This window comes from Schistocerca gregaria, chromosome 4, assembly GCF_023897955.1.
Source record: "Schistocerca gregaria isolate iqSchGreg1 chromosome 4, iqSchGreg1.2, whole genome shotgun sequence".
In the NCBI taxonomy this organism is placed as follows: Eukaryota; Metazoa; Arthropoda; class Insecta; order Orthoptera; family Acrididae; genus Schistocerca; species Schistocerca gregaria.
The window spans coordinates 48,600,865-48,624,723 of NC_064923.1; the positions used below are offsets into that span (position 1 = coordinate 48,600,865).

A 23,859-nucleotide genomic window follows, 5' to 3' on the forward strand; every position below is an offset into this window, starting at 1 on the left:
TCCGAGGGTAGGAAGGCCAGTATTTCATAACTTCTAATTGGAAACCCATTGGCAACGTTGTATTTCTCCAACATATCGAAAAGTGGGCGACTCGATGCACCACTGTGGCTGTGGCTCAAGGCGAACAAGACTCTACTTTTCCATCTAGAGCAAGTGTCTAAACACAGTACCTCCAACTTCAATACACCTAGTGATCTGCTTTTCAAATGTCCGTTCACAGGGCACAACGATATTTGCAGGAATGTCAGTACAGGCGTTTCTTCTGTTGTCGACCATATCTTCATGGCTTGTTTGCACTTGCCGGTGCACCTCGTCTTTTAAATATCCACACAAAAAAAATCCGGTGACGTCAAATCTGACGACCTAGCGGGCCAATTAATGGGGGCCACCTCTGCCGATCCACCGACCAGTGTAAACAGGGGCTAATAGCTCCCGTGCTTCAGCTGTGTAACTTTCTAGGCAACAGTCATGCTGATACCACATGCGTTATCGACCATCCAAGGCTGCCGTAACCAGTGGGGATTGTCTACACCCCAATAATACACGTTATGCTGGTTACCGCAACCATTGTTTGTGAATGTGGACTCATCGGAAAAAGAGTACATTGGCAAAGAACGTGGGAGTCGTTTGTGTTTGTTGGCATGGCCACTCACAAAACACTACCCGGTTATGGAAATCGGAGCCATAAAATACTTGATGCAGTGACATGTGAACAAGCTTTCACGTCTCATCATATCACTATCATGTCAGGATACATTCACAATGGGCGTCACGTCACTTCATTAAGATAATCAGAGAACGGTGAAAGTTAGATTATGAAATACCATTCGTGGTACAAAAGTCAGGATATAGTGTCAGAATTGAGGAATCAACAACAATAAATTTCATCAATAGTCAAAGAAAACATCGCAACATATGTTCTTAATCAGTTTTGTGCAATCAATTGATGAGAAGTGTAAGAATATTTCAATACATCGACATTTATTTGCTAGAGAAAGTATACACATTCCAGCACATCAAACAATATTTATAAGTAAATAAATATAGCCTGTTTCCGTATCCATTACGCTTTTTTCTTACATGACTAATAACGTCATAAACAACTACATTTTCCTCCTTCGTTGGAGCTGACTTTTTCACTTAAATATGATATTTAGTGAAAAATTACTTCATGAATCACTGCTCTTATTTATATACAGAGTAAGAATCGACTCTGTTCTGGTAACTCGAAACCTAAATAATTTTTCTTCTTCTTCTTCAGATACGTGACCTAGTGTAGGGAAGAACACTAAGTGGAAAATATATCGAAGCCGTCATGGAGCATCTGTAGTTTGCCACGAAAATGAAGCAAAATAATAAAATAAAAATTAGGAAAACAATAAAGAACGAAATCCATACTACAACACTAGTGAGCGTGGTGAAAACTGGTTAATTTCTAATGTTAGCAGACTACGATACCGTATATACTTCCTTCTCGAGAAACCTTGACAGTGACGTGAGATGGGAATCCGTTGACGGTCTGTAAATGTCGCCATTTGAAATGCATTGTGGTATGTCTTGACATGACGGCAAGTGTAAATCGGCTTTAACACACAACATAATTTAAATGGGTGAAATTATCCATAATTACAGATTCAAACCACAAAATTTGTGTTTTGTAGTGCAAGAATTCTTTTGCTGCGTAAAAGCACTGTTCCGTCATTAATGACTATAGTAATATCGTGGATTGTCTACTCCATTTTGTGAGTTTATCCTGCGATGGGCCTTTACGGGCTTCTGAAGGCAACGGTGGGCGATTTATGTGTAAGTTTTCGTTTCCTTGGTACCGCCATCGGTTATATCGCATTCAACGTCTTAGTTCTATTCAAGTGTAGTATCTTTTAGTGCTTCACTTATGTTGTTGCTAACATCTCTGCTGTGGTTACACGAAAAGTTGAAGTCACTGTGTGTATGTCTGAAAATACAGTGCTAATTTGGTACAAGTAAAACACAATGGCTGTTGTTGAGGGATATTATTCACAATCTGTTCCGAAGACAGTGAATTTCAATCCTTATTCGGATAATGGCGGGTAAGTTGAAGTGCAAGGAAAGCTATCTAGTTGTTTTAAGTCCTAGGGATGTGAAGTTGTAAGTTGAGTATGCATTCGTTTCGTTTTTAAAATACTTATTTGTTAATCAACAAAGAGAAAATATTGTTTCGAGATCTGTGACAATATATAGAATTGGAAATGTGGAGAAGTTAATTATTGTTTATTTTAGGAGCGTGGTTGCAGTTGCTGGCGAAGATTATGCAATTATTGCTGCCGACACGAGACTCAGTGCTGGATTCTCGATTTATACTCGGGAACAATCTAAACTTTTCCGCCTGTCAAACACAACAGTGCTCGGTTGTACAGGTTGTTGGTGCGATACATTGACCCTCACTAGAATCCTGGAAGCTAGAATGCAGGTAATATATGCATTCCTTTGTACAGGGATAAAGCAGCGTCTTGTAGAGATACGTAGTAGTATTAGTACACTCGAGAACGGTTTGTTATAAAAAGTGATCACGTAATGCAGTTTGACTCTGCATCTGTTTTCTTGCTAATCAGGAACTGTAAAATACGTAGCTATACATTATTGGGATTTATGCTTTCATATTGTACAGTATTGCCCAGTCACTTATTGAATCCAGTCTTGGCATAGATGAAGGAAGGAGTCATATCTATACGTATGTAAAGTCAGTGTAACTTTATTTACATTCATTTAAAAATATAAATACAGTGAATAAGATGTGATTTTCATGGCATCTGTGTTAAATTTGTATCAAGTTTTATAAATTTAATTTCCATGTTACTGCAAGGGTAAACCTTTGTGTGAGCATACTATCCTGCAAGTTGCGTAAAGTTGTAGCTATGCAAAAGAAACATGATGATATAAAGCTTTTGCTTTGTAGTCTGACATTTATCCACTAAGCCAAGCTGTTTTGTATAATGTTAAAATTTATTTATCCCTAGATAACATTTACAGTGAAGCGGGACCTATCAGCTTAATATTAAGGTCCTTCATGCACACCAATTTATCGCCACTGGCAGACTGGCCAATTTCGTGGCAGCCAAACACATCCCGACAGACTGCATCCTGTTGTTTTCTTTATCTTAAGTTTGCATTGTGTTTATGTTCTACAAGATCCTGTTTGGTTTTAAACAGAAACCAAAATGTGGGTTTGCCTTGGTTTCATAGGTAACAGGGCCAAAAATAATGGGAGCAATTGGATGAAAATCAGTGTAGGTTTAGGCCACTTAGAGGTTGTCAGGACCAGATCTTTAGCTTACGGCAAATAATGGAGAAGTGCTATGAGTGGAAACAGGGAACTGTGTCTATGCTTTATAGACCTAGAAAAAGCATATGACCGGGTTCCTAGGCGGAAGTTATTGTCTGTTCTACGTGATTATGGAATAGGAGGCAAACTTTTGCAAGCAATTAAAGGTCTTTACATGGATAGTCAGGCAGCAGTTAGAGTTGACGGTAAATTGAGTTCATGGTTCAGAGTAGTTTCAGGGGTGAGACAAGGCTGCAACCTGTCTCCACTATTGTTCATATTATTTATGGATCATATGTTGAAAACAATAGACTGGCTGGGTGAGATTAAGATATGTGAACACAAAATAAGCAGTCTTGCATATGCGGATGACTTAATTGTGATGGCAGATTCGATTGAAAGTTTGCAAAGTAGCTAGGATGATTGCTGGTACGAGTAGATGGGAACAATGGCAGGAGGGTGTCCACAATGAGGAAATCAAAGAAAAACTGGAAATGAACTCTATAGATGTAGCAGTCAGGGCGAACAGGCTTAGATGGTGGGGTCATGTTACACGCATGGGAGAAGCAAGGTTACCCAAGAGACTCCTGGGTTCAGCAGTAGAGGGTAGGAGGAGTCGGGGCAGACCAAGGAGAAGGTACCTGGATTTGGTTAAGAATGATTTTGAAGTAATAGGTTTAACATCAGATGAGGCACCAATGTTAACACTGAATAGTGGATCATGGTGGAATTTTATAAGGGTGCTATGCTCCACACTGAACGCTGAAAGGCATAATTAGTCTTTAATGATGATGATGATGATGATTTAATAGGCAATCGATTTCAATGTTACAAACATGTTATCTTCAGGTCGGTCACATGAATTACACAAAGTACTTCTCATGCATATGAAGATAATTGGAATGTCGATACTGGTTGCCCAATAAAACAATATCAAACTAATGGCTGTTAATGCAATACTAATACATTTTGTCCTACAGACATCTGCAGGCTTTAAATCTCCCCAGAGACAATGCTACAAATGGCACAGTTTGTCGGGTGGAGTGGTGGGGAGTTGATTGTCGGATGGTCCTACCCACCCGACATACCAACAAAGAAAGTTTGATGGTCAAAGCGCCTACGCACATCCATTTGGTTGTTAGGAAAAGACATGTCATCTATGAAGAGAAATATATAAGGATGTGTTTAATAAGAGCTGAATGGGTGGACAACTGTGACTTTGTTGAATGAACCATCCTAGCATTTCTTTGAAATTATTTATTCAGACTACAGAAACCCAAATTGGGATGGCCAGGGTGAACCTCAATCCTTCCAGCTCTGTCAGAAATGCACTATTTATATCACTACAAGTTACCACTTCCTATGCAATGGTGAAGTTGTCATAATTTGTGTTCATAATCTTCAGTTTCTGATTGCAACTGTTTCAAAGGCATAGTCCATATCAATTCAGGCAGGCTAGGAAAAAATCTTACCTTCATAGTCTCAGGTGTGATTGAATTTAGCATATGTTAAAATAAAGGACTCAGTAAGGATCACACCTCTTTTTTTTTTTCAAAAGAATTGCTGCTCAGAGATACAGCCCTCCAAAGATGATGCTGTGCATACCATTTTGAAGATGCAAATTTTGGAAAAAAATTAAAATCCTGTATCTCTGGATCAGTTCTAGATATTTTGTTGGTGTTTTTTTATTTGAAAGATAATTTTCTTATGATTGCAAATAAATCCTCCATTTGGACTTATGTCAAAGTTCTTTTACTACAACATTCTGAACCTATTTATAATTCATGTTTTTTTTTTCTTTTTCTAAAGTACCAATCCATAAAATTTTGATTTTTTTCCCTGTTGATTAGTACCCTATAGTTCTACATTCCCTGAAAAGCAGAGCTTCCACTTTTAGGTTGAACAGGTTTTCTAAAAACGGAAACTTTCGACATATATGAAACTTGTTTTATTATCACATAACACACTCATAAAAATCAAAACCTAGCCTTATTTAACATAATTTAAATTTTGAAAGATCAGTAAGAGACTCATTTTTTCAAGCATTTTAATTGGTTCCAAAATGTATGTGAAAGGTGCAATGACTTAAAGGTATCAATTTATACAATTTCTGTGCACTCTGTTTTGTACTGAAATTAGCCAGTCGCTGCATTAAAAATGTGTTCCAGTGCTTCAGTATCTTTCTGTGTTGAATCAATAGGAACTTGAGCACTTAATAGTCTTCAAAACATTGTGAACGGGAAGTGAGAACTGATGACGTTGTTACTGTCCTTAAGCTGGAAACCTATATCCAGCAGCTGGTCCATGTGGCAGCATAAAGTTTACAACAATTTCATTTAACTCATAACTGGTGTGTATAATCTCGGCAACACACACCAAAATTTTTCTTGCTCTTTAAAGTGCGTGTAATAAGAGTTCGTCCATCACTTTGAGCCAAAAAGTGTCTCCCTAATTCCTTTCACAGGAATAGTTTATTTGGACCGTTCTTCTTTTTTCTGCTCACAGAATTCTTCAGTTTCCTCTTTGGACAGAAGAATGAGGGCTGTGGATGTGTAGGATTTCATGACTCTCGTAAAATCCTCAGCATTCTGAATCGCAGCTGTATTTGGTCTGGAAAGATGATGTTTTGTAGCATCTTGCTTCAGCAGGACTCCTACAGCATTACAAGGCTACTTCCCGTGACCAGTAGTACTGTATACCTAGTCAGTTGGCACAAGTGACTTACTCGTTTTTAAAATGACTGAGCACCATTAGAAATGATGATGATCTTCTCTGCCCCTGTTCGCAGTTGAAGAGTTTTGTGCATTGCTGGCAAAGCTTGTGCTGTCATGTCCTGTGTCATCACATGACTCAGTACTGACAGTTATTTGTGCACTCGTACACAGTTATTAAATTTAATAGTTTTCAGCAGTGTTTCATGCTGTTTGTGGTGAAATAATGATTTAATAAACTTTTGGAAATATTCGCTCACTGTGTTTTTTAGTTTTCTGTGCATTTAAGCCGTTTAGTAAATTTTGTGCTTTAGTTTTCAGCTGACATTTCTTATTGTTTCTAGTGAAATATTTCGGTAAAATTTTCGTTCAGTGTTTCAACTTCACTGAGTGTAACAATGGCTGCTTGAATTCTTGGTTTTAGCTAATAACTTTGTGAAGTTTTGGTGGTATTAGTATTATAGCTGTAATGTAGTAGTATTAATAATACAAGTAGTTGCTTTCTTAGTCGACAGAGAATTTAGAGACCGCTATTGTTAGTTCTATAAATAGTTCTATTTGTGTAAGTGAATTTGGGTTATGTAGACGTACAGTTTTTTCAGTAACTGTAAAATTTTACCATAGTGAGAAGTGTTGGCTCTGTTGTAGGTTTGTGAGTAGTGGGTTATGGCGTGGGATGTGTTCAAAGTATTTTCATTTGGGGGAATGCAGTGGGGAAGCCAGTGCGCATCCTAGTGAGATCCTCTCCTGGGAATGCAGGATCTGTAGTAGAAATAAGTTGATAGAGGAGCAGCAGCAGAGTAAGATCTGTGCCCTTCAGGTGCAGTTAAAATGTGCAAATGAGGAAGTAGATAGGTTGAGGAAGGTGAAGGGTGGTGGGGAATGGGAATTGGAAGTTGGCAAGAAGGCAGCTAGGAGGAGGAGGAGGAAGAGTTATTCTTTACATGTATATGCAATAGATTTGACCAACTGTCAAGAGTTGAGTGGAGAGGAGCCTCTTGTAGATGCAGGGAACATGCAGCAGTCCTCAGCAGTTACAAGGCCTAGGTCAGTTGCAAAGTCTAACAGAAAGGAGGAGTTTCTGCTGCTTGGTAGTTGGCACGTTAGTGGTGTCAGCCAGCAGTTGCAGGAAGTGTTGGGGAGTGAGTACCAGGTCACCAGCATTGTCAGGTGCTGACTGCGTAAGGGAGTTATGTAGGAATTTTATGGGGGAGGATCAGGTAGTGGTAGCGGGTGGAGCAGGGAAAACAGTCTTGGTCTTGTTAGGGACGGGGAATGTGATGTGGAGGTGACTAGTCGAGATAGCTACTCAAACTGGTGGCACAAGTGTGCATTTCGTGTAACTGTTTCAGCACCATGATTGGCCTCATCTTAATGCGGCTGTTAGGTGCGTTAACATGGGGCTGGGGTGAGTGCTGATGGCATTTCAGTGGTGCCAGTTGGGTAAAATGAATGACAAAATAAATGTCTGTATATTCAATGCTGACTATATAAATTTGTGAAATTTTGTTTAGTTTTTTGTTTGCAACTTCCTGAACTTAAAACCACTACTCAACAACTCGATTTGCAGGTTAGATTGAAGGGGGGAGGGGGGGGGGGGGGAGACAGATAGAATAGTTTAACATGTTTTTTTCTGCTGTTTGAAATACAGTTGACTTTATTGTATAGGCAAATTGGAATTTTTTACATCATTAACATATTTTTGCTTGACTGGAACATTAGTTTGCAAAGGACTTGGATTATCTCCCACCAAAAAGTAAATGCCCAGTTGAAATGAGGACATTGAATTGTGTACCTGGGTGGATGCACATAGTTTGACAAGGAGTCGGGCAGGCTAGGATTGAAATATGATGCCAGCACAGGGGCCGATTATGTATAGGTAATAATGATGAAAATTAAGTAGCAAAACAAACTTTACATCTGACCATGTGGGCAGCAACGTTGCGGTACAGGTGCTTTTACAATGGCTGCTGAGTCGAGGGACTTTGGCTTTGTGCTCGTCACCTTGAGGATGAGTGCTCTGTGGTCAAACAGGATGTGCAGGCAGTTAGTTGTATGCAATGTAGGTGTTGCAAGAGCTGTGCATCATCTATCAAGGACTGTCCATCTGTTAAATTCATTGTAGCATTAACTGTAAGTGATGCCATTCACCAGTCTGCAATGACAGTAAAGATTTTCTTTCTTTATGTCAGTAACAATTCTGTAACAAAATGTGGGTGTTAGATTTCTGCAAGAAATTTCCTCGCCCTAAATTGATACCTTTGCATTCTTGCAACCACGATTAATGCTTGTGTTCCAAATCGTACACACCTGTGTGTGATACTTCTTTGCAATGGAGGGAAATAAATAGACTTACTTGTATACGGACTTTTGCTTCCACTTCTCGTAGTCTTTCCTGTCAGCACTTGAGCTCTCATCTCCTTATCATCTATAAATTTAACATTAACAGTGTGTTGTTGTGCCTGTCCACAAGGAGATCCTTGTTAGAACAGCAAGGTAACAATTCACATGGCTGTAAACAGGAAAGTGGCTGTGCCCATTCCACAAATTGCTTTGTTGAGAAATACTAAAATTAATAAAATCTTCATGGGTTTCTCGCCGCATAAGGTTGCAGGGAGAGCGAGATGTTATGGAAAGGCTGTCCTCTGTTTCCATCTCCTGGTGAAGAAACAACCATGTCACAGGTGATGTTCAGTCAGGTAACTTATGTAAGTGCAAATAGAATTACAGCTTGACCAAGTGAAGTTTGTACCTGGAGGCTGTACTGTGTCATGTTGTGCTGCTGTGTGAGGGAGAAAGAGCTAATTGAGAACTTGGTGCAAAGGGGAAAATAACTAGGATAGGCAGTATTCTTCTCATTTGCAGAGAAAGAATACAGATGTGTTTAAAAAGAGCATCTAAGTAATATAGAAAATGATTTATTGTTGAGGAAGAGTCGGCATATATATAGTAAGACTAGAGTTAATTCTTTCAATTATTGTTGTTTCACAGTCAAGTAATTCAAAGCACTCGAACTTGATGCTCAAAATGGCTTCTGCAAAGGCAGTGTATGCACAGGCAGTTTATTCAATATTGGCAAAGTTAATATAAAAACAGAGAATACCATTTACCAAATACATAAATTACATTAAAAAAAACAGTCAAGAGAGTAAACAGTAAACTTACTTCGTCTTACTGATGAAGAGCCTGCCACATCTAACAAGAGTAATAGAAAGGTTCTAACAATACCACCACTAGCAAAGTAGGTTAGAAATCAGATTAATAATAATCGCTCACGCAGCATATGTTCGCTTTATCGGGCAACAACCAAGTTATTGACTGTGGATGGTATCGTCAGAATGGAAATGATGAAGTCACTGTAAAATAGTCATTAATTTAGGCACTTATCTTGAATGGATTCCCACGTGGATTTTGTCGAAGTTGTTACAGCTCATCTTGTTGATTCTAGCTAGAAGGTCCAGATCTGTATTTTAGGAATATCTGAAGACCTAACAAATGCGTTTTTCATAATAATGGTATGGTAGAAATAAATTTTGACTTGGTGTTCACAATCCACATTTTTATTAAACTTCTTGTAAATTCACATATACTTCTTTTTAATTATCACATCATCAAGAAAACAGTTTTGTATCAATCTTCATATATTTAATTTCCACTTTAACCAAACACAAGACTTGACTTTTTTTACAAAGCGAAATAACAACTTAACTTCTGCAAAGTGAAACAGACCGTTCTGTGCGCATTCGCACCACAATGGTTACAAGTAAGTCAAATATTATGACAGTCTCACAGAAATGAATACACACAAGAACCATATCACTGTAATATATCGATACATCAGAGTACCTATACATTAATAAAACCAAATGCGAATATTATCACAAAAATGTCTGTTACTTTGCAGAAAAGTAGTACGATATTACTGGTATCGAGAAATGGGGTTGGAGTGCCGTAATGGTCACGTAAATAAAGAACTGTTACAAGGTGTAGAGAAAACAAATATATAACAGAATTCTAGATGAGGTAACCCACAGCTGTAGACATGGGGGTCCGCTTGTCATTCGCACTATTTTGTTTCTACTCAGATGTGGTGGTTAGTGTTTAACGTCCCGTCGACAACGAGGTCATTAGAGACGGAGCGCAAGCTCGGGTTAAGGAAGGATTGGGAAGGAAATCGGCCGTGCCCTTTCAAAGGAACCATCCCGGCATTTGCCTGAAACGATTTAGGGAAATCACGGAAAACCTAAATCAGGATGGCCGGAGACGGGATTGAACCGTCGTCCTCCCGAATGCGAGTCCAGTGTGCTAACCATTGCGCCACCTCGCTCGGTACTTAGATGTCATTAATGAATGACAGAAGAAAATACCTACATTCTTTCATATTAACATCATTCTAAACACAAGGATCTTTCCAGTTGATAGCAATTTTAGCAGACTCAGGTGATGATCTCTGTAAAAGTTGTGCGTACTAATGAAAATAGCACAGGAATATTGTTTGAACATCTCTACAACAAAGGCAAAAGTGATGGCATTCAGAGGAAGTTAGCCACTTCAGACCAGTATATTTCTCAATGATAAAACAGAGTAGATCAAAAGTTCTTACACCTGCTCAGCGACGTTACTTGTGCATCACATCAAAAAGTGCCAGATGTTGTGTGGAATAATCAAGTGAAATTTTTGGAAAGCAGATGGGAGACACTTCCAAAGTCAAAAAAAGTAATGGCAGTGGCAACATTATCCTGTGGAAATGAATACTGGACGCCAATGCAACGAGATGTCAGACGAATAAAAAGTGCAGAAAAGATATACCTTAGAAATGTGATGGGCTGTAGCTTACTGTACAAGAGCGAAAAAGTAGATGAGAACTAAAGACATTTAACATCAGTAAACAAATAATAAAATGCAGAAGGAAAGAGAAATCAGTCTCAATAGGGAACAGTGTTTTGTTGTCAAATTTCAAGGTTGTTTCTCCTTCCCTCACAAGGCATAACACAACCTTATCACAGACTACCTCTGTGCAAATGCAGTTTCTTAATGAGAAACTTGCTGCATAATCTTTTTGTGTGTAAGTAAGTTGGTGGGAATTACTCTTACCTGCTTTACTGAAATTTTAATATATACACATGAAGGACACTTCATGCCAATTTGGTGTTCATAGCATACTGCCTTCATGCTGTTGCAGTTTTAATGGTCAGTAGTGTAGATATTCTGTGGCATACTGAAGTGGGTCATGTAAATTTAATCCTCTGACCCCATCTTCAGCAGTGTCAGTTCTTTGCTTCTAATAAGTAAAGTGACACAGTAATCTCCAACCATAATTCCCTCTACAATTTATCACCTTGTTGCCTTTCATAATGAAAAACATTGATGCTGCACTCTTCTGTGTTATTGTTGACCTTGTTGTTAAATATAATGTTTAAATACTGTGTATTGAATTTAGCTTTAAAATGGAGGAGACTGCCATACAATTTCTTCTTTTCTTCTTTCAGATGTACCTGCACGAACACCAAAAACAAATGGCAACACCAGCAGTGGCACAGATGCTATCCACTATGCTGTACTATAAAAGGTTCTTCCCATATTATGTCTCCAACATCTTAGCGGGACTGGATGCAGATGGACATGGTTGTGTGTTCAGCTACGACCCTATTGGTCATTGTGAAAGATCTAATTATCGTGCTGGTGGATCGGCTGGTGCTCTTCTGCAACCTCTGTTGGACAACCAGGTCTGTTAACCTTCTCCCAAATTTGTACATGCAACTAGCAAACTGCCCTAACGTTGTATGGGTAGCACTAAGTTTCTATGATTGGGCAACTTGTCTGTCATAGTAGTAATTTTGTTTGAGCCACTGCATAGAGTCATGATTTAAATTCAGAGAACAGCTCTTTCATGAGTTTGTGTGTGGTGCTCACAGGATCCTGAGCTATTGTGACCCTTCCCATTCCCTCCCCGTAGCCCGTCCCTGCCCTGCCCCCTCCTTCCCCTCTATGTCCTTGCTTAGTTGCCCGAGTTATCCTCCGGGTTTCTGGTATTCGTTCTAGTTTTTTTTTTTTTTTTTCCTTTTTTTCCCTCCCCCCCCCCCCCCCCCCCCTTCCTTTCTTGTCTGTTTCCACCTTTCCTTTTCAGCATTATTGGTCCCTTAGTGGGGTTTGATTTTGGGACGAACAACGTACTCGGTATCTTCAATGTGTGGCCTTACCATCTCTTCCATCTATTCCTTGACGCCATTGTCCTTTAACATTAGACAGCCAGCACAGTATCCAGTCCGTGTGGTGCTGTTGTTACGTACCCTTTCAGCTGTGCCCCTGACAACACAAATTAAACTTCTGGTACCTGAGCTGATACCTCCCCATGTATGCTTAGGAGTGGGTGCTTGTCATTCTGGAGCATCAGAACTCCCAAAACTGGCAATTAAAAGTGCCAGGTGGGCCTTGCTATGGCTCGGTGTTACCCACGGAGAGCACCCGATCTGAGGGGTGGTATCAGAATGGGTGCTTTTGCGAATGAAGTGCATTAGGCTCAGTCTGACCATTCTTCTGTGGCTGTCTCTTTAGTTGGCAATCAATCCTTAATGCTGTTTCTTATAACCCTGCGGTCCTCTTCTGGATAGACACTGGGAGGAGGGCCAGGCGACTGCTCAAAGTGAAACCCATTCCATGCTACATGGTCTGCACGTGGACTAACAGGGATACTTTCACTCCCACCAACCGATTATTTTTTGTAGAAACCATGGGAGACAAGTTTGGCGGAGTGGACTTGCAGAGTAAGACGTGGTCAGGTTTGCTGTTGATCAGAACCTCTTCTGCCGCCCAATCTGTGGCCCTTCGTGCCTTTTACCACCTTGGCCACATCCCCGTGTCCATTACTCCAGACCAGTCTTCAATTATGGCTCAGGGAGTCAGTCTGGAGTAATGAAGCGTTCTTGTTCAGCATGTTGAGAAAGGCCTTAAGGATAATCTAATTGATACTGACACCTTTATTCTGCCTTTTGACTAGGATAGGGATATTTTCCCAGAGGAGGTCAGTGTGATGTGAAGCCATACTTTCCACCATCGATGAGGTGTTTTCACATTTTGGGCGCATGTCTTATCACTGTACAGAGGACTTCCTATGCGGTGAATGTGAATACTCACTCCATGAGCATCACCCGCCCCATGTGCTGGATTATCCTCAAACCCCAAACCCTTGGTCTGGTTTATGGATGAAACCTTTATGATCTGGACCCAAGGTCAGAACACCTTATCCTCATTCCTCCACAATCTCAGCACCTTCTTTCCCACCCCCCTTCACCTTGTCCTCCTCCACCTTGTCGTGCCACCTTCATAGATGTCGATCTCCTCCTCTCAGATGGTTCCACCCACACTTTGGTCTGCATCAGATACAGTAATCACCAACAGTACCTGCACTTTCACACCCACCATCCCTTCCACACCAAAAAATCTCCCCCCCCCTCCCTTCCTATATACAGCCTTACCACCAGTAGTAGGCAAATCTGCAGTTATAACAACTCCCTCACCCAGTATGCTGAAGGCTTCACAAAGGCCTTCACAGGCAGGCAATACCTTTAATAGCTACAGGTCTCTCATGCCAAAGCCCCCCACACACCTGATCCTCACATCCATCACAAGAACCAGCAACAAAGAAGTGCTCACATGTCACCCAACACCACCCAGGACTGAAACAAAGAACCACGTCCTTTGTCAGGGCCTTGATTATCTATCATGATGCCCTGAAATGAGGTACATCCTACCCAAGGTACTGTCATCCCATCTCAAAGTGGTGGTCCACTGCCCACCCAACCTCCATCCGTATGCCACACCCACCCCAATCCCCTGCCACAGGGTTAATACCTTTATGGACGGCCCAGATGCAAGACCTGTCCAATCCACTCACCCAGCCCCACTTACTCTAATCCTGTCACAGGCTTATCCTATCCCATCAGAGGCTGGCACCCACCAGCTGTCAACCGGAGTGCATGGTCAGCACCAAACTGTTGTCAAAAACAAGGCGGACCATCCAGTGGCACAATATGCAGCAGAATACAACATGTGAGATTTTAGTGGCTGCTTCACAACCTGGGTTTCCTTGCTTGCATGATAGTTACACAGCTCAGCTGGCTGATTCGTCTCTATCTACATAGGCATGATGCAAACCACTGTGAAGTGCAAGGCAGAAGGTACACCTCATTGCCCCAATTAAAGCTTTTCTTCCTGTTCCATTCGCATATGAAGTGTGGGAAGAATGATTCTTTAGTAAATGTAATCTTGATCCCTAATTGAGCAATCACTAGGGGGTTGTAGCATGTTTCAGGAGTCGCCATTTGAAGCTAGTCCTTGATACTTTGGAAGTAAGCTTTCTTGGGATAATTTGTCTGTCTTCAAAAGTCCACCAGTTCAGTTTCTTCAGCATTTCTCTTGCTCCCATGTGCCAAACAAACCTGTGACCATTTGTGCTGCCCTTCTCTGTATACAGTCAGTGTCCCCTGTTAGTGCTATTTGGTATGGGTTCCACACACTTGATTGGTATTCCAGAATGGGTTGCACAAGTGGTTGCTTACAAATCTCATTTGTAGACTGACTGCATTTTCACAGTATTCTACTAATAAACAGAGGTCTACTAGCTGCTTTACCCACAACAGCCTATGTGATCATTAGATTTAATGTCCCTAAAAAGTGTTACACCCAGTTAGTTGTAGGAGTTAGCTGATTCCAGCTGTGGGTCATTGATATTATAGTCATAGTAGGATACTACTTGTTTGTGAAGTGCACAGTTTTACAATTCTAAATGCTTAAAGCAAATTACCAATCTTTACACCACTTTTAAATCATACCAAGATCCGATTTTATGCAGTTTCTTCCAGGCAGTACTTCGCTATAGTGAACTGTGTTGCCTGCAAAATGTTTGAAGTTACTGTCAGTATTGCATGCAAGATCATTAATGTTCGACATGAACAGCAGTGGTACCAAAACACTTCCTTGGGGCACACACACAGTTACTTTTGCGTCTGACTGTGACTCTCCATCTAAGATAAAATGCTGCATCCTCCCTACCAAAAAATCCTCATTCAAGTCACAAATTTTGCTCAATACCCCATACAGTTGTACTTTTGACAATAGGTGTAGATGTACGGAGTCAAATCACCCCCTGTGGGTTCGGGGGTAAGAATAGGCCCACGGTATTCCTGCCTGTCGTAAGAGGCGACTAAAAGGAGTCTCAAACGTTTCGGCCTTATGTGATGGTCCCCTACCGGGTTTGACCTCCATCTTCTAAATTCTTCCGACGAGCGAGCTGATTGGGGAAGGGCGCCTTACAAGGTGCAATGTGTCCATCGCTCATTACCATCTCTAGCTTCGTTGGTCGTCATCGCATAGCTGTCCCGCCCACTCACCATCTCTAGGGCGTGGCTTTGTTCTTGGGTGCGGTTTTTGCAGTCTGCTCTGCTGTGTCGCTTTATGCGCCAATGACGATCATGGGCTACATTTCACCTGAAATCCAGCACGGTAGCCAGTCCGTTGTGGTGGGGCCGCCATGTACCCTGTCGGTTGTAGCCCCCTGACAACACAGGGATCGCTCTACTGATGCCTGCGCCGTTAACTCCCCGCGTATGCCAAGGAGTAGATGCCTGTCTCCTTGGGGCATCGGGACTCCCGGCAATGGCCATCCCGCCAGGTGGTCGTTGCTGAGGCTGGGTGGCGCCCGTGGGGAGGGCCCTTGGTCGGAGTAGGTGGCATCAGGGCGGATGACCCGCGATGAAGCGTGGTACATCATCTCTTGCTGGCGGCCAGCCGCCAGCAGTCTCTAAGCGTTCTCGGCCTCAATACAACGCTCAGGCATATGATCCACAATCGTTCCCCTCCCTGGCCACACCATGGGAGGAACGAAAGGCTACGGTTGGCAGCGAACCTTATTCACCTCGCTATTTAGTCTGTACACGAGTCGATGGGGAATCGTTTATGGCGACCAAGCCTCAGTTTTTTGTCGAGCACTTGGAGGACAAGTTTGGGGAGGTGGAGGGCTTGTCCAAAATGCGCTCTGGGGCAGTATTGATCAAAACGGCATCCTCTGCACAGTCACGGCGGTTACTCGCTTGTGACAAGTTGGGGGATGTTTCCGTCACGATCACACCCCATAAGAGTCTCAACATGGTCCAGGGCATTATATTCCATAGGGACCTACTCTTGCAGTCGGACGACGAGCTACGCGCCAATTTAGAACGGCGGGGTGTTCACTTCGTCCGGCGCGTCCATCGGGGTCCGAGGGATAATCAGGTAGCCACCAGTGCCTTCATCTTGGCCTTCGAGGGTGACGTCCTACCCGAAAAGGTCAAGGTGATGGTCTACCGATGTGATGTGAAGCCCTATATCCCTCCCCCGATGAGGTGTTTCAAATGCTGGAAGTTCGGCCACATGTCATCTCGGTGTACTTCCAGCATGACATGCAGAGATTGTGGACGCCCTTCACATCCAAATACTGCATGTGCGCCGCCTCCCATCTGTGTGAACTGCGGCGAACACCATTCCCCTTGCTCGCCAGACTGCAAGGTTCTACTGAAAGAACGAAGGATCATGGAGTATAAGGCCCTGGACCGCATGACCTATACTGAGGCTAAGCGGAAATACGAGAGGCTACATCCTGTGGCTCTGACCAGCTCCTATGCCACCGCTGCCAAAACAGTAGTTTTGTCATCTGCTGCACCGATTCCACTGAACACTCTGAGCCGGAATACTACACCTGCCCCCTTGATGGTGGGGGGCACTTCCCCATCTGTTGCTCCTGCACCACCTACCTCAGGAGCAACGACCCCCCAACCATCGGGGACACAAGTCCCCAACTCTAAGCCGGAGAAGCGTCCGACTTCTTCGGCGACTCTCTCTCGCAAGGGATCCCTCGGGTCCCTCCCTTCCCAGGTTTCCACCTCTGGGAAGAGTGACGTCAGCCAATGGCTGAAAAGCAGGCCAGCGGCTGGTCGCAGGGCTTCCCGCTCCTCCTCCGTCCCGGAGACTGACTCGGTGGAGCCCTCCCAGCCAGTAAAGCCCAAGGAGCAGAGAGAGAAGACGAAGAAGAAGAAGGCCTCTAAGGCCAAGGAACGCGCGGTGGCATCCACCCCACCGCTCCATACAGGCTCTGCGTCTGGGGATGAGGTGGAGATCCTGGCGTCCGCTGAGGACCTGGATCTCGCCATACCCTCAGACGCCAAGGACGCCGATTGTACCGGTCCTCGATCGGTGACAGCAGGTGACCCAGTGACGTGATCTGCCTCCTCGGTCCCTTCACGCCTATTTCGCCCATGGACAAAGTGATTCTCCAGTGGAACTGCAGCGGTTATTTCCACCACCTTGCTGAGCTCCGCCAACTCGTCAGCAGTCACCCTTTCTTCTGCATTGCCCTCCAGGAAACGTGGTTTCCGGCAATGCGGACCCCTGCCCTACGAGGGTATCGGGGTTATTATAAGAACCGGGCAGCTTATGAGAGGGTGTCTGGTGGAGTCTGCGTCTACGTCCTTAACTCTATCTACAGCGAGTGTGTGCCTCTTCATACACCCTTAGAGGCTGTCGCTGTAAGGATGTGGACGCCTCAGCCTATTACTGTCTGCAGTTTGTACCTTCCGCCGGATGGTGATGTCTCTCGTCATGTGTTGGCTGCATTGATAGGACAACTGCCGCCTCCCTTTGTGTTGCTGGGCGATTTTAACGCCCATAACCCCTTGTGGGGTAGCGCCGCGATTACTGGCCGGGGCAGAGATGTCGAGACTCTTCTGTCACAGCTTGACCTCTGCCTTTTAAACACGGGAGAGGCGACCCACTTTAGTGCGGTCCATGGCTCGTTTTCGGCCATTGACCTTTCTATTTGCAGCCCCAGACTTTCACCATCCATCCACTGGAGGGTCCATGACGACTTATGTGGTAGTGACCATTTCCCCATCTTTCTGTCACTGCCACAGCGTCACTCTTCTGAACGCCCCTCCAGATGGGCTCTGAATAAGGCTGATTGGGACTTATTTACATCTGTCGCAGTGATCGCACCTCCTTCCACTGATCCGATTGATGCGGTGGTTCAGTCGGTCACCACCAGCATCGTTTCTGCGGCGGCATCTGCGATTCCCTGTACATCCGGGTCACCTCGGCGGAGGACTGTGCCGTGGTGGTCGCCCGAGATCGCAGAGGCGATTCGAGATCGCCGGCGGGCTCTTCAGCGCCATAAGCGGCACCCGTCGTTGGAGACCCTCATTGCTTTTAAACAGTTCCGCGCCCGAGCCCGACGCCTTATTCGCCAACGGAAGCAGGAGTGCTGGGAACGTTATGTTTCCACCATTGGCGTCCGTACCTCTGCATCGCAGGTTTGGGCCAAGATTCGGCGACTCCAAGGCTATCGGCCACCTGTCTCTGTCCCTGGGCTTTCGCTGAATGGAGCAGTGTGCACCGACTCCGACACGATTGCGGACCGGTTAGCAGAGCATTTTGCTCAGTGTTCCGCGTCAACGAACTACCCGTTGGCCTTCCGCTCCCGGAAAGAGCGGTTGGAAAGTCGGAGGCTTTCCTTTCACACGCGGAGTCGTACAATGCTCCTTTCAGCGAATGGGAATTCCAGAGCGCACTTTCTGCTTGCCCTGATACGGCTCCTGGACCAGACCGCATTCACAGCCAGATGCTGAAACACCTCTCAGTGCCTTGCCAGCGACGCCTCCTAGATCTTTTCAATCGCGTCTGGGTCGAGGGTGTTTTCCCGTCTCAATGGCGGGAAAGCATAGTCCTCCCCGTATTGAAACCTGGCAAGAACCCGCTGGAGGTGGACAGCTATCGCCCCATAAGCCTCACCAACGTTCCTTGCAAGTTGCTGGAACGTATGGTGAGCCGGAGGTTGAGTTGGCTCCTCGAGTCTCGGGGCCTTCTGGCTCCGTCTCAGGGTGGGTTCCGTAAAGGCCGCTCTGCCGTCGATAATCTGGTCTCCCTGGAGTCTGCCATCCGTACAGCCTTTGCGCGCCGCCAACATCTGGTTGCCGTCTTCTTCGACATGCGGAAGGCATACGATACGACTTGGCGCCATCACATCCTGGCCACACTTCATGGGTGGGGCCTTAGGGGCCCGCTCCCGATTTTTATTCAGAATTTTCTTTCGTATCGTTCCTTCCGCGTGCAAGTAGCTGCGTCGCATTGTTCCTCCCGGGTCCAGGAGAACGGGGTCCCACAGGGGTCTGTCCTCAGTGTGTCCCTGTTTTTAATTGCCTTCAATGGGCTCGTTGAGGCGGTGGGGTCGTCTGTCGCGGCTTCTCTATATGCGGACGACTTCTGCCTATATTACAGCTCCAGTGGCATCGCCGCTGCTGAACGGCAGCTGCAAGGTGCCATCCGCAAGGCGCAGTCATGGGCTGTAGCGCACGGCTTCCAGTTTTCGGCCGCGAAGACCTGCGTTATGCATTTCTGCCGGCGTCGCACGGTTCACCCTGAGCCGCGCCTTTACCTTGACGGTGAACCTCTTGCTGTGGTCGCGACGCATCGGTTCTTGGGACTGGTGTTCGATACCCGGTTGACTTGGCTGCCCCATATTAGGCAGCTGAAGCAAACATGCTGGCGGCACTTAAACGCTCTCCGTTGCTTAAGCCACACCAGGTGGGGTGCCGACCGGTCCACCCTCCTCCACCTATATCAAGCGCTGATCCAGTCCCGCCTTGATTATGGGTGTGTGGCGTACGGTTCTGCCTCGCCTTCAGCATTGCGATTGCTGGATCCCCTTACACCACTGCGGGATCCGCCTCGCCACGGGAGCGTTCCGGACAAGCCCCGTCGACAGCATACTTGTGGAGGCTGGTGTCCCTCCATTGCGGTTCCGGCGTGACCGCCTTCTGGCCGCCTATGCCGCGCACGTTTATAGCATGCCAGGGCATCCAAACTACCGTCTCCTGTTCCCGCGCTCGATCGTCCATGTTCCAGACAGGCGGCCCCGGTCAGGGTGTCCCATTGCGGTTCGCCTCCGGGACCTTCTCCGTGGCCTTGACTTTTTTCCTCTGCCGTCTGTTTTCCGGGCCAATCTCCGTCTGCCCCCGTGGAGTGTGCCCCGACCGTGCCTTCGGCTCGACTTGGCACAGGGTCCGAAGGTCTCAGTGCCTCCGGAGGCCCTCCGCCGCCGCTTTCTTTCCATCCTGGCCGAGTTTCCGAACGCGACGGTGGCCTACACCGACGGTTCGGTGGTCTCTGGTCACACTGGTTACGCTCTCACTCTACGGGATTATTGTGAGCAACGGTCATTGGCAGCTGGCTCCAGTGTATACACTGCCGAGTTGGTTGCCATCTATCGTGCCCTAGAGTTTCTCCGCTCCCGCTCAGGTGAGTCCTTTGTCATCTGTAGTGACTCCCTGAGCGGTTTACGAGCTCTTGACCAGTGTTTCCCTCGTTCCCGTCTGGTGATGGCCATCCAGGAGTCCCTCCATACTCTCGTCCGTTGCGGCCGCTCTGTCACCTTTGTTTGGTCCCCGGGTCACGTCGGCATCCCGGGTAACGAGCGGGTTGACGAACTGGCGAAACAGGCGGTCAGTTCCCCGGCCATGGAGATCGGTCTTTTAGAGAGTGACGCCCGATCCGTATTGCGGCAGAAGGTCCTTGCTGCTTGGCGTGATGAGTGGCGCACCCTGCCCTCTCCCAACAAACTTCGGGCAGTCAAGGAGACAACCAGTGTGTGGCGCTCCTCCATGCGGGGGTCTCGCAAGGACGCTGTCGTCCTCTGCCGGCTCCGCATAGGACATACCCGGCTCACGCACGCGTATCTCTTGTGCCGTGACGACCCGCCTCTCTGTCGCTGCGGATTGGCCCTGACCGTGGTACACGTCTTACTAGACTGCCCACTTTTAACTGCCCTCAGGCAGACGTTCGCGCTGCCTGATACACTCCCTGCTCTTTTAACCGATGACTCTACTATGGCTGACTTAGTTCTCCGTTTTATTCGAGCAGGGGGTTTTTATCATTCAATATGAGAGTCCCTTTTTATTTTTTTTAGTGTCGACTGTGGCTTTTGGCCTGGGGTTTTAGTTTGTGGTGTTTTAATGTGTCCCTTGGTTGTTGGCCTTTCCAGTTTTATTTTCATGGTCGGCCAATGACCGTCGCACTCTGTGTGTCTTTTAATCTCTTTTCTCTGGTCTTCGTCTATGTCTTTCTTGTACTGTGTCGTCCCTTGTCGTCTCCATTATGTGTTTATTGCTTGTTGGACTTTTCTTCGTGTATTGTTATGGTCGTGGAACAAGGGACCGATGACCTAAGTAGTCTGGTCCCTTTAACCCCCACAAACCAACCAACCAACGGAGTCAAATGCTTGTCGGAAATTGAGAAATACATCTATGCAACTGCCTTTATCCAGAGCTTTTATTATATCATATGAGGAAAGTGTGAGATGGATATCTCCTGATTGATGCAGGACTCATGATGATGCAGGTCATTTTGTTAGACACACCTCATTATGTTTGAGCTCAGAATATGTTCTAAGATTCTACAACACATCGATATCACAAATATTGGACTTTGCTGCGGCTGGGTGGCGCCCATGGGGAGGGCCCCTAGTCGGAGTTGGAGACATCAGGGTGGATGACACATGTCGGAGCATAGTCCATCATCTCTTGCTGGTGGTGAAATACCAGCAATCTCTAAGCGATCATGAGCTCAATTCAACGCAGAGACATATGACCCCAAATCGCTCCCCTCCCTCGCCACACCATGGAGAAACATCGGACTAAGGATGGCAGCGGATCTTATTTGCCCCGGTACCTTGTATGTTCGAGAGCTTATTAGGAATCTTCCATGACGATGAATCCTAAGTTTTTTGTTAATTATTTAGAGGACAAGTTCGAGGAGGTGGAGGGCTTGTCCAAAATGAGATCTGGGTCAGTCTTGATCAAAACAGCATACTCTGCCCAGTCACGGGAGTTAATCGCCTGTGACAAGCTGGGGGATTTTTCTGTAACCATCACGCCCAATAAGAGCGTAAATATGGTCCAGGGTATCATATTTCACAGAGACCTTCTTTTGTAGTCTGATGATGAGCTCTGCGCCAATTTAGAGCGGGAGATGTACATTTCATCCGGCATGTCTACCGGGGTCTGAAGGATAATCAGGTTGCCATCGGTGCCTTCATCTTAGCCTTTGAGGTTTTTACATAGCCCGAGAAGGTCTAGATGATGGTCTACCTCTGTGATGTAAAGCCCTATATCTCTCCCCTGATGCGGTGCTTCAAGTGCTGGAAGTTTAACCATATGTCTTCCTGCTATACTTCCAGCATCGCATGCCAAGATTGCGGACGCCCATCACATCCCAATACTCCACGTGCCCCACCTCCCATCTGTGTCAAATGCAGAGAGAACCATTCACCTTTCTTGCCTGACTGCAGGATTCTCCAGAAAGAAAGGAAAATCATGGAGTATAAGACCCTGGACAGACTGACCTACAATGAGGCTAGGAGAAAATTTGAACCTGTGCATACGACATCGTCTTACGTGGTCACTACAACAGTTCTGGTACCATCAGCTCCGCCAACCCAGGTCACCTCTCAGAGCCGGAAGACCACACCTGTCCCCTTGATGGTTGGGGGCATTTCCCTCCCTGTTGCTCCTGTACCACCTACTTCGGGAGCAAACCCCCCCCCCCCCCCCCCCCCCCCCCATACCATCCGGGACATCCGTCCCCACTTTTAAGCCAGAGAACCATAAGTTGTCTTCGGCTTCTCTCGCTAGGAAGGGGTCCCTTGGGTCACTCCCTTCTCAGGTTTCTTCTATTGGGAAAGACGACACCCGCCAGTGGCTGAAGAGCCCAAAAGCAGCTGGTCATAGGGCATCACACTCATCCTCAGTCCCGGAGACTGAGCTAAAGAAGTTCTCCCAGCTGGGGAAGGCCAAGGAACAGTGAGAGAAATCCAAAAAGAAAACCCCTAAGACCAAGGAAATTGCAGTGGCACCTACAAGCTCTGCAGCTGAGGACGGGGTGGAGACTTTGGTGTCCACTCAGGACCTAGATCTCGCCAGACAATCGGACACAATTGATATAGACTGCTCAGGCAGTAAATCGGTGGCAGCAGGTGTTGGAGGCATAAACTGCCTCATTGAATGTTCCACGCCTGTACTGTCTCACAGTGTAATCCTCCAGTGGAATTGCGGCGGCTTTTTCCACCACCTGGCTGAGCTACAGCAACTGTCAAGCTTTACACGTGCTATCTGCATTGCCCTCGGGACACCTGGTTCCCTGCAATGCGCACCCCTGCCCTTTGCGGCTATAAAGGATATTACAGGAACTGTTGCGACTATAATCGAGTGTCAGGTGGAGATTGCATTTATGTCCTAAACTCGGTCTGTAGTGAACATGTGCCCCTTCAAACCTCTCTCGAAGCTGTGGGTGTCAGAATGACAACGACGCAGGAAATAACTGTCTGCAATGTACATCTTCCTCCAGATGGTGCAGTACCCCCTACACTGATTGATCAACTCCCTAAACCGTTCCTACTTTTAGGAGAATTTAACACCCATAACACCTTGTGGGTTGACACTGTGCTTACTGGCCGAGGCAGAAATGTCGAAACTTTACTGTCTCAGTTCGACCTCTGCCTCTTAAATACTGGGGCCACCACCCATTTCAGTATGGCTCATGGTAGTTACTCAGCCATTTATTTATCAATTTTCAACCCAGGACTTCTCTCATCTATGCACTGGAAAGCACATGACAACCTGTGTGGTAGTGACCACTTCCCTGTCTTCCTGTCCCTGCCCTGGCATCAGGCCCTTGAACACCTACCCAGATGGGCTTTAAATGAGGCAGACTGGGAAACTTTCACCACTGCTGTCACCATTGAACCTCCCCCACATGGTAACCTCGATG

General features: G+C 45.6%; 1 protein-coding gene across 1 annotated transcript in view; it reads left to right on the top strand.

Moving 5' to 3' along the window:
• Window positions 1–1,747: 1,747 nt before the first annotated feature.
• The window catches only part of LOC126267213 (proteasome subunit beta type-1), a 31,641-nt gene continuing 9,529 nt past the window's right edge, over window positions 1,748–23,859 (top strand). Inside the window, exons 1-3 of the mRNA XM_049972186.1 lie at window positions 1,748–2,069; window positions 2,260–2,449; window positions 11,502–11,738. Coding sequence (XP_049828143.1) covers window positions 1,993–2,069; window positions 2,260–2,449; window positions 11,502–11,738 — 504 coding nt within the window. The 5' untranslated portion in view covers window positions 1,748–1,992. The remainder of the gene's footprint in view (window positions 2,070–2,259; window positions 2,450–11,501; window positions 11,739–23,859) is intronic.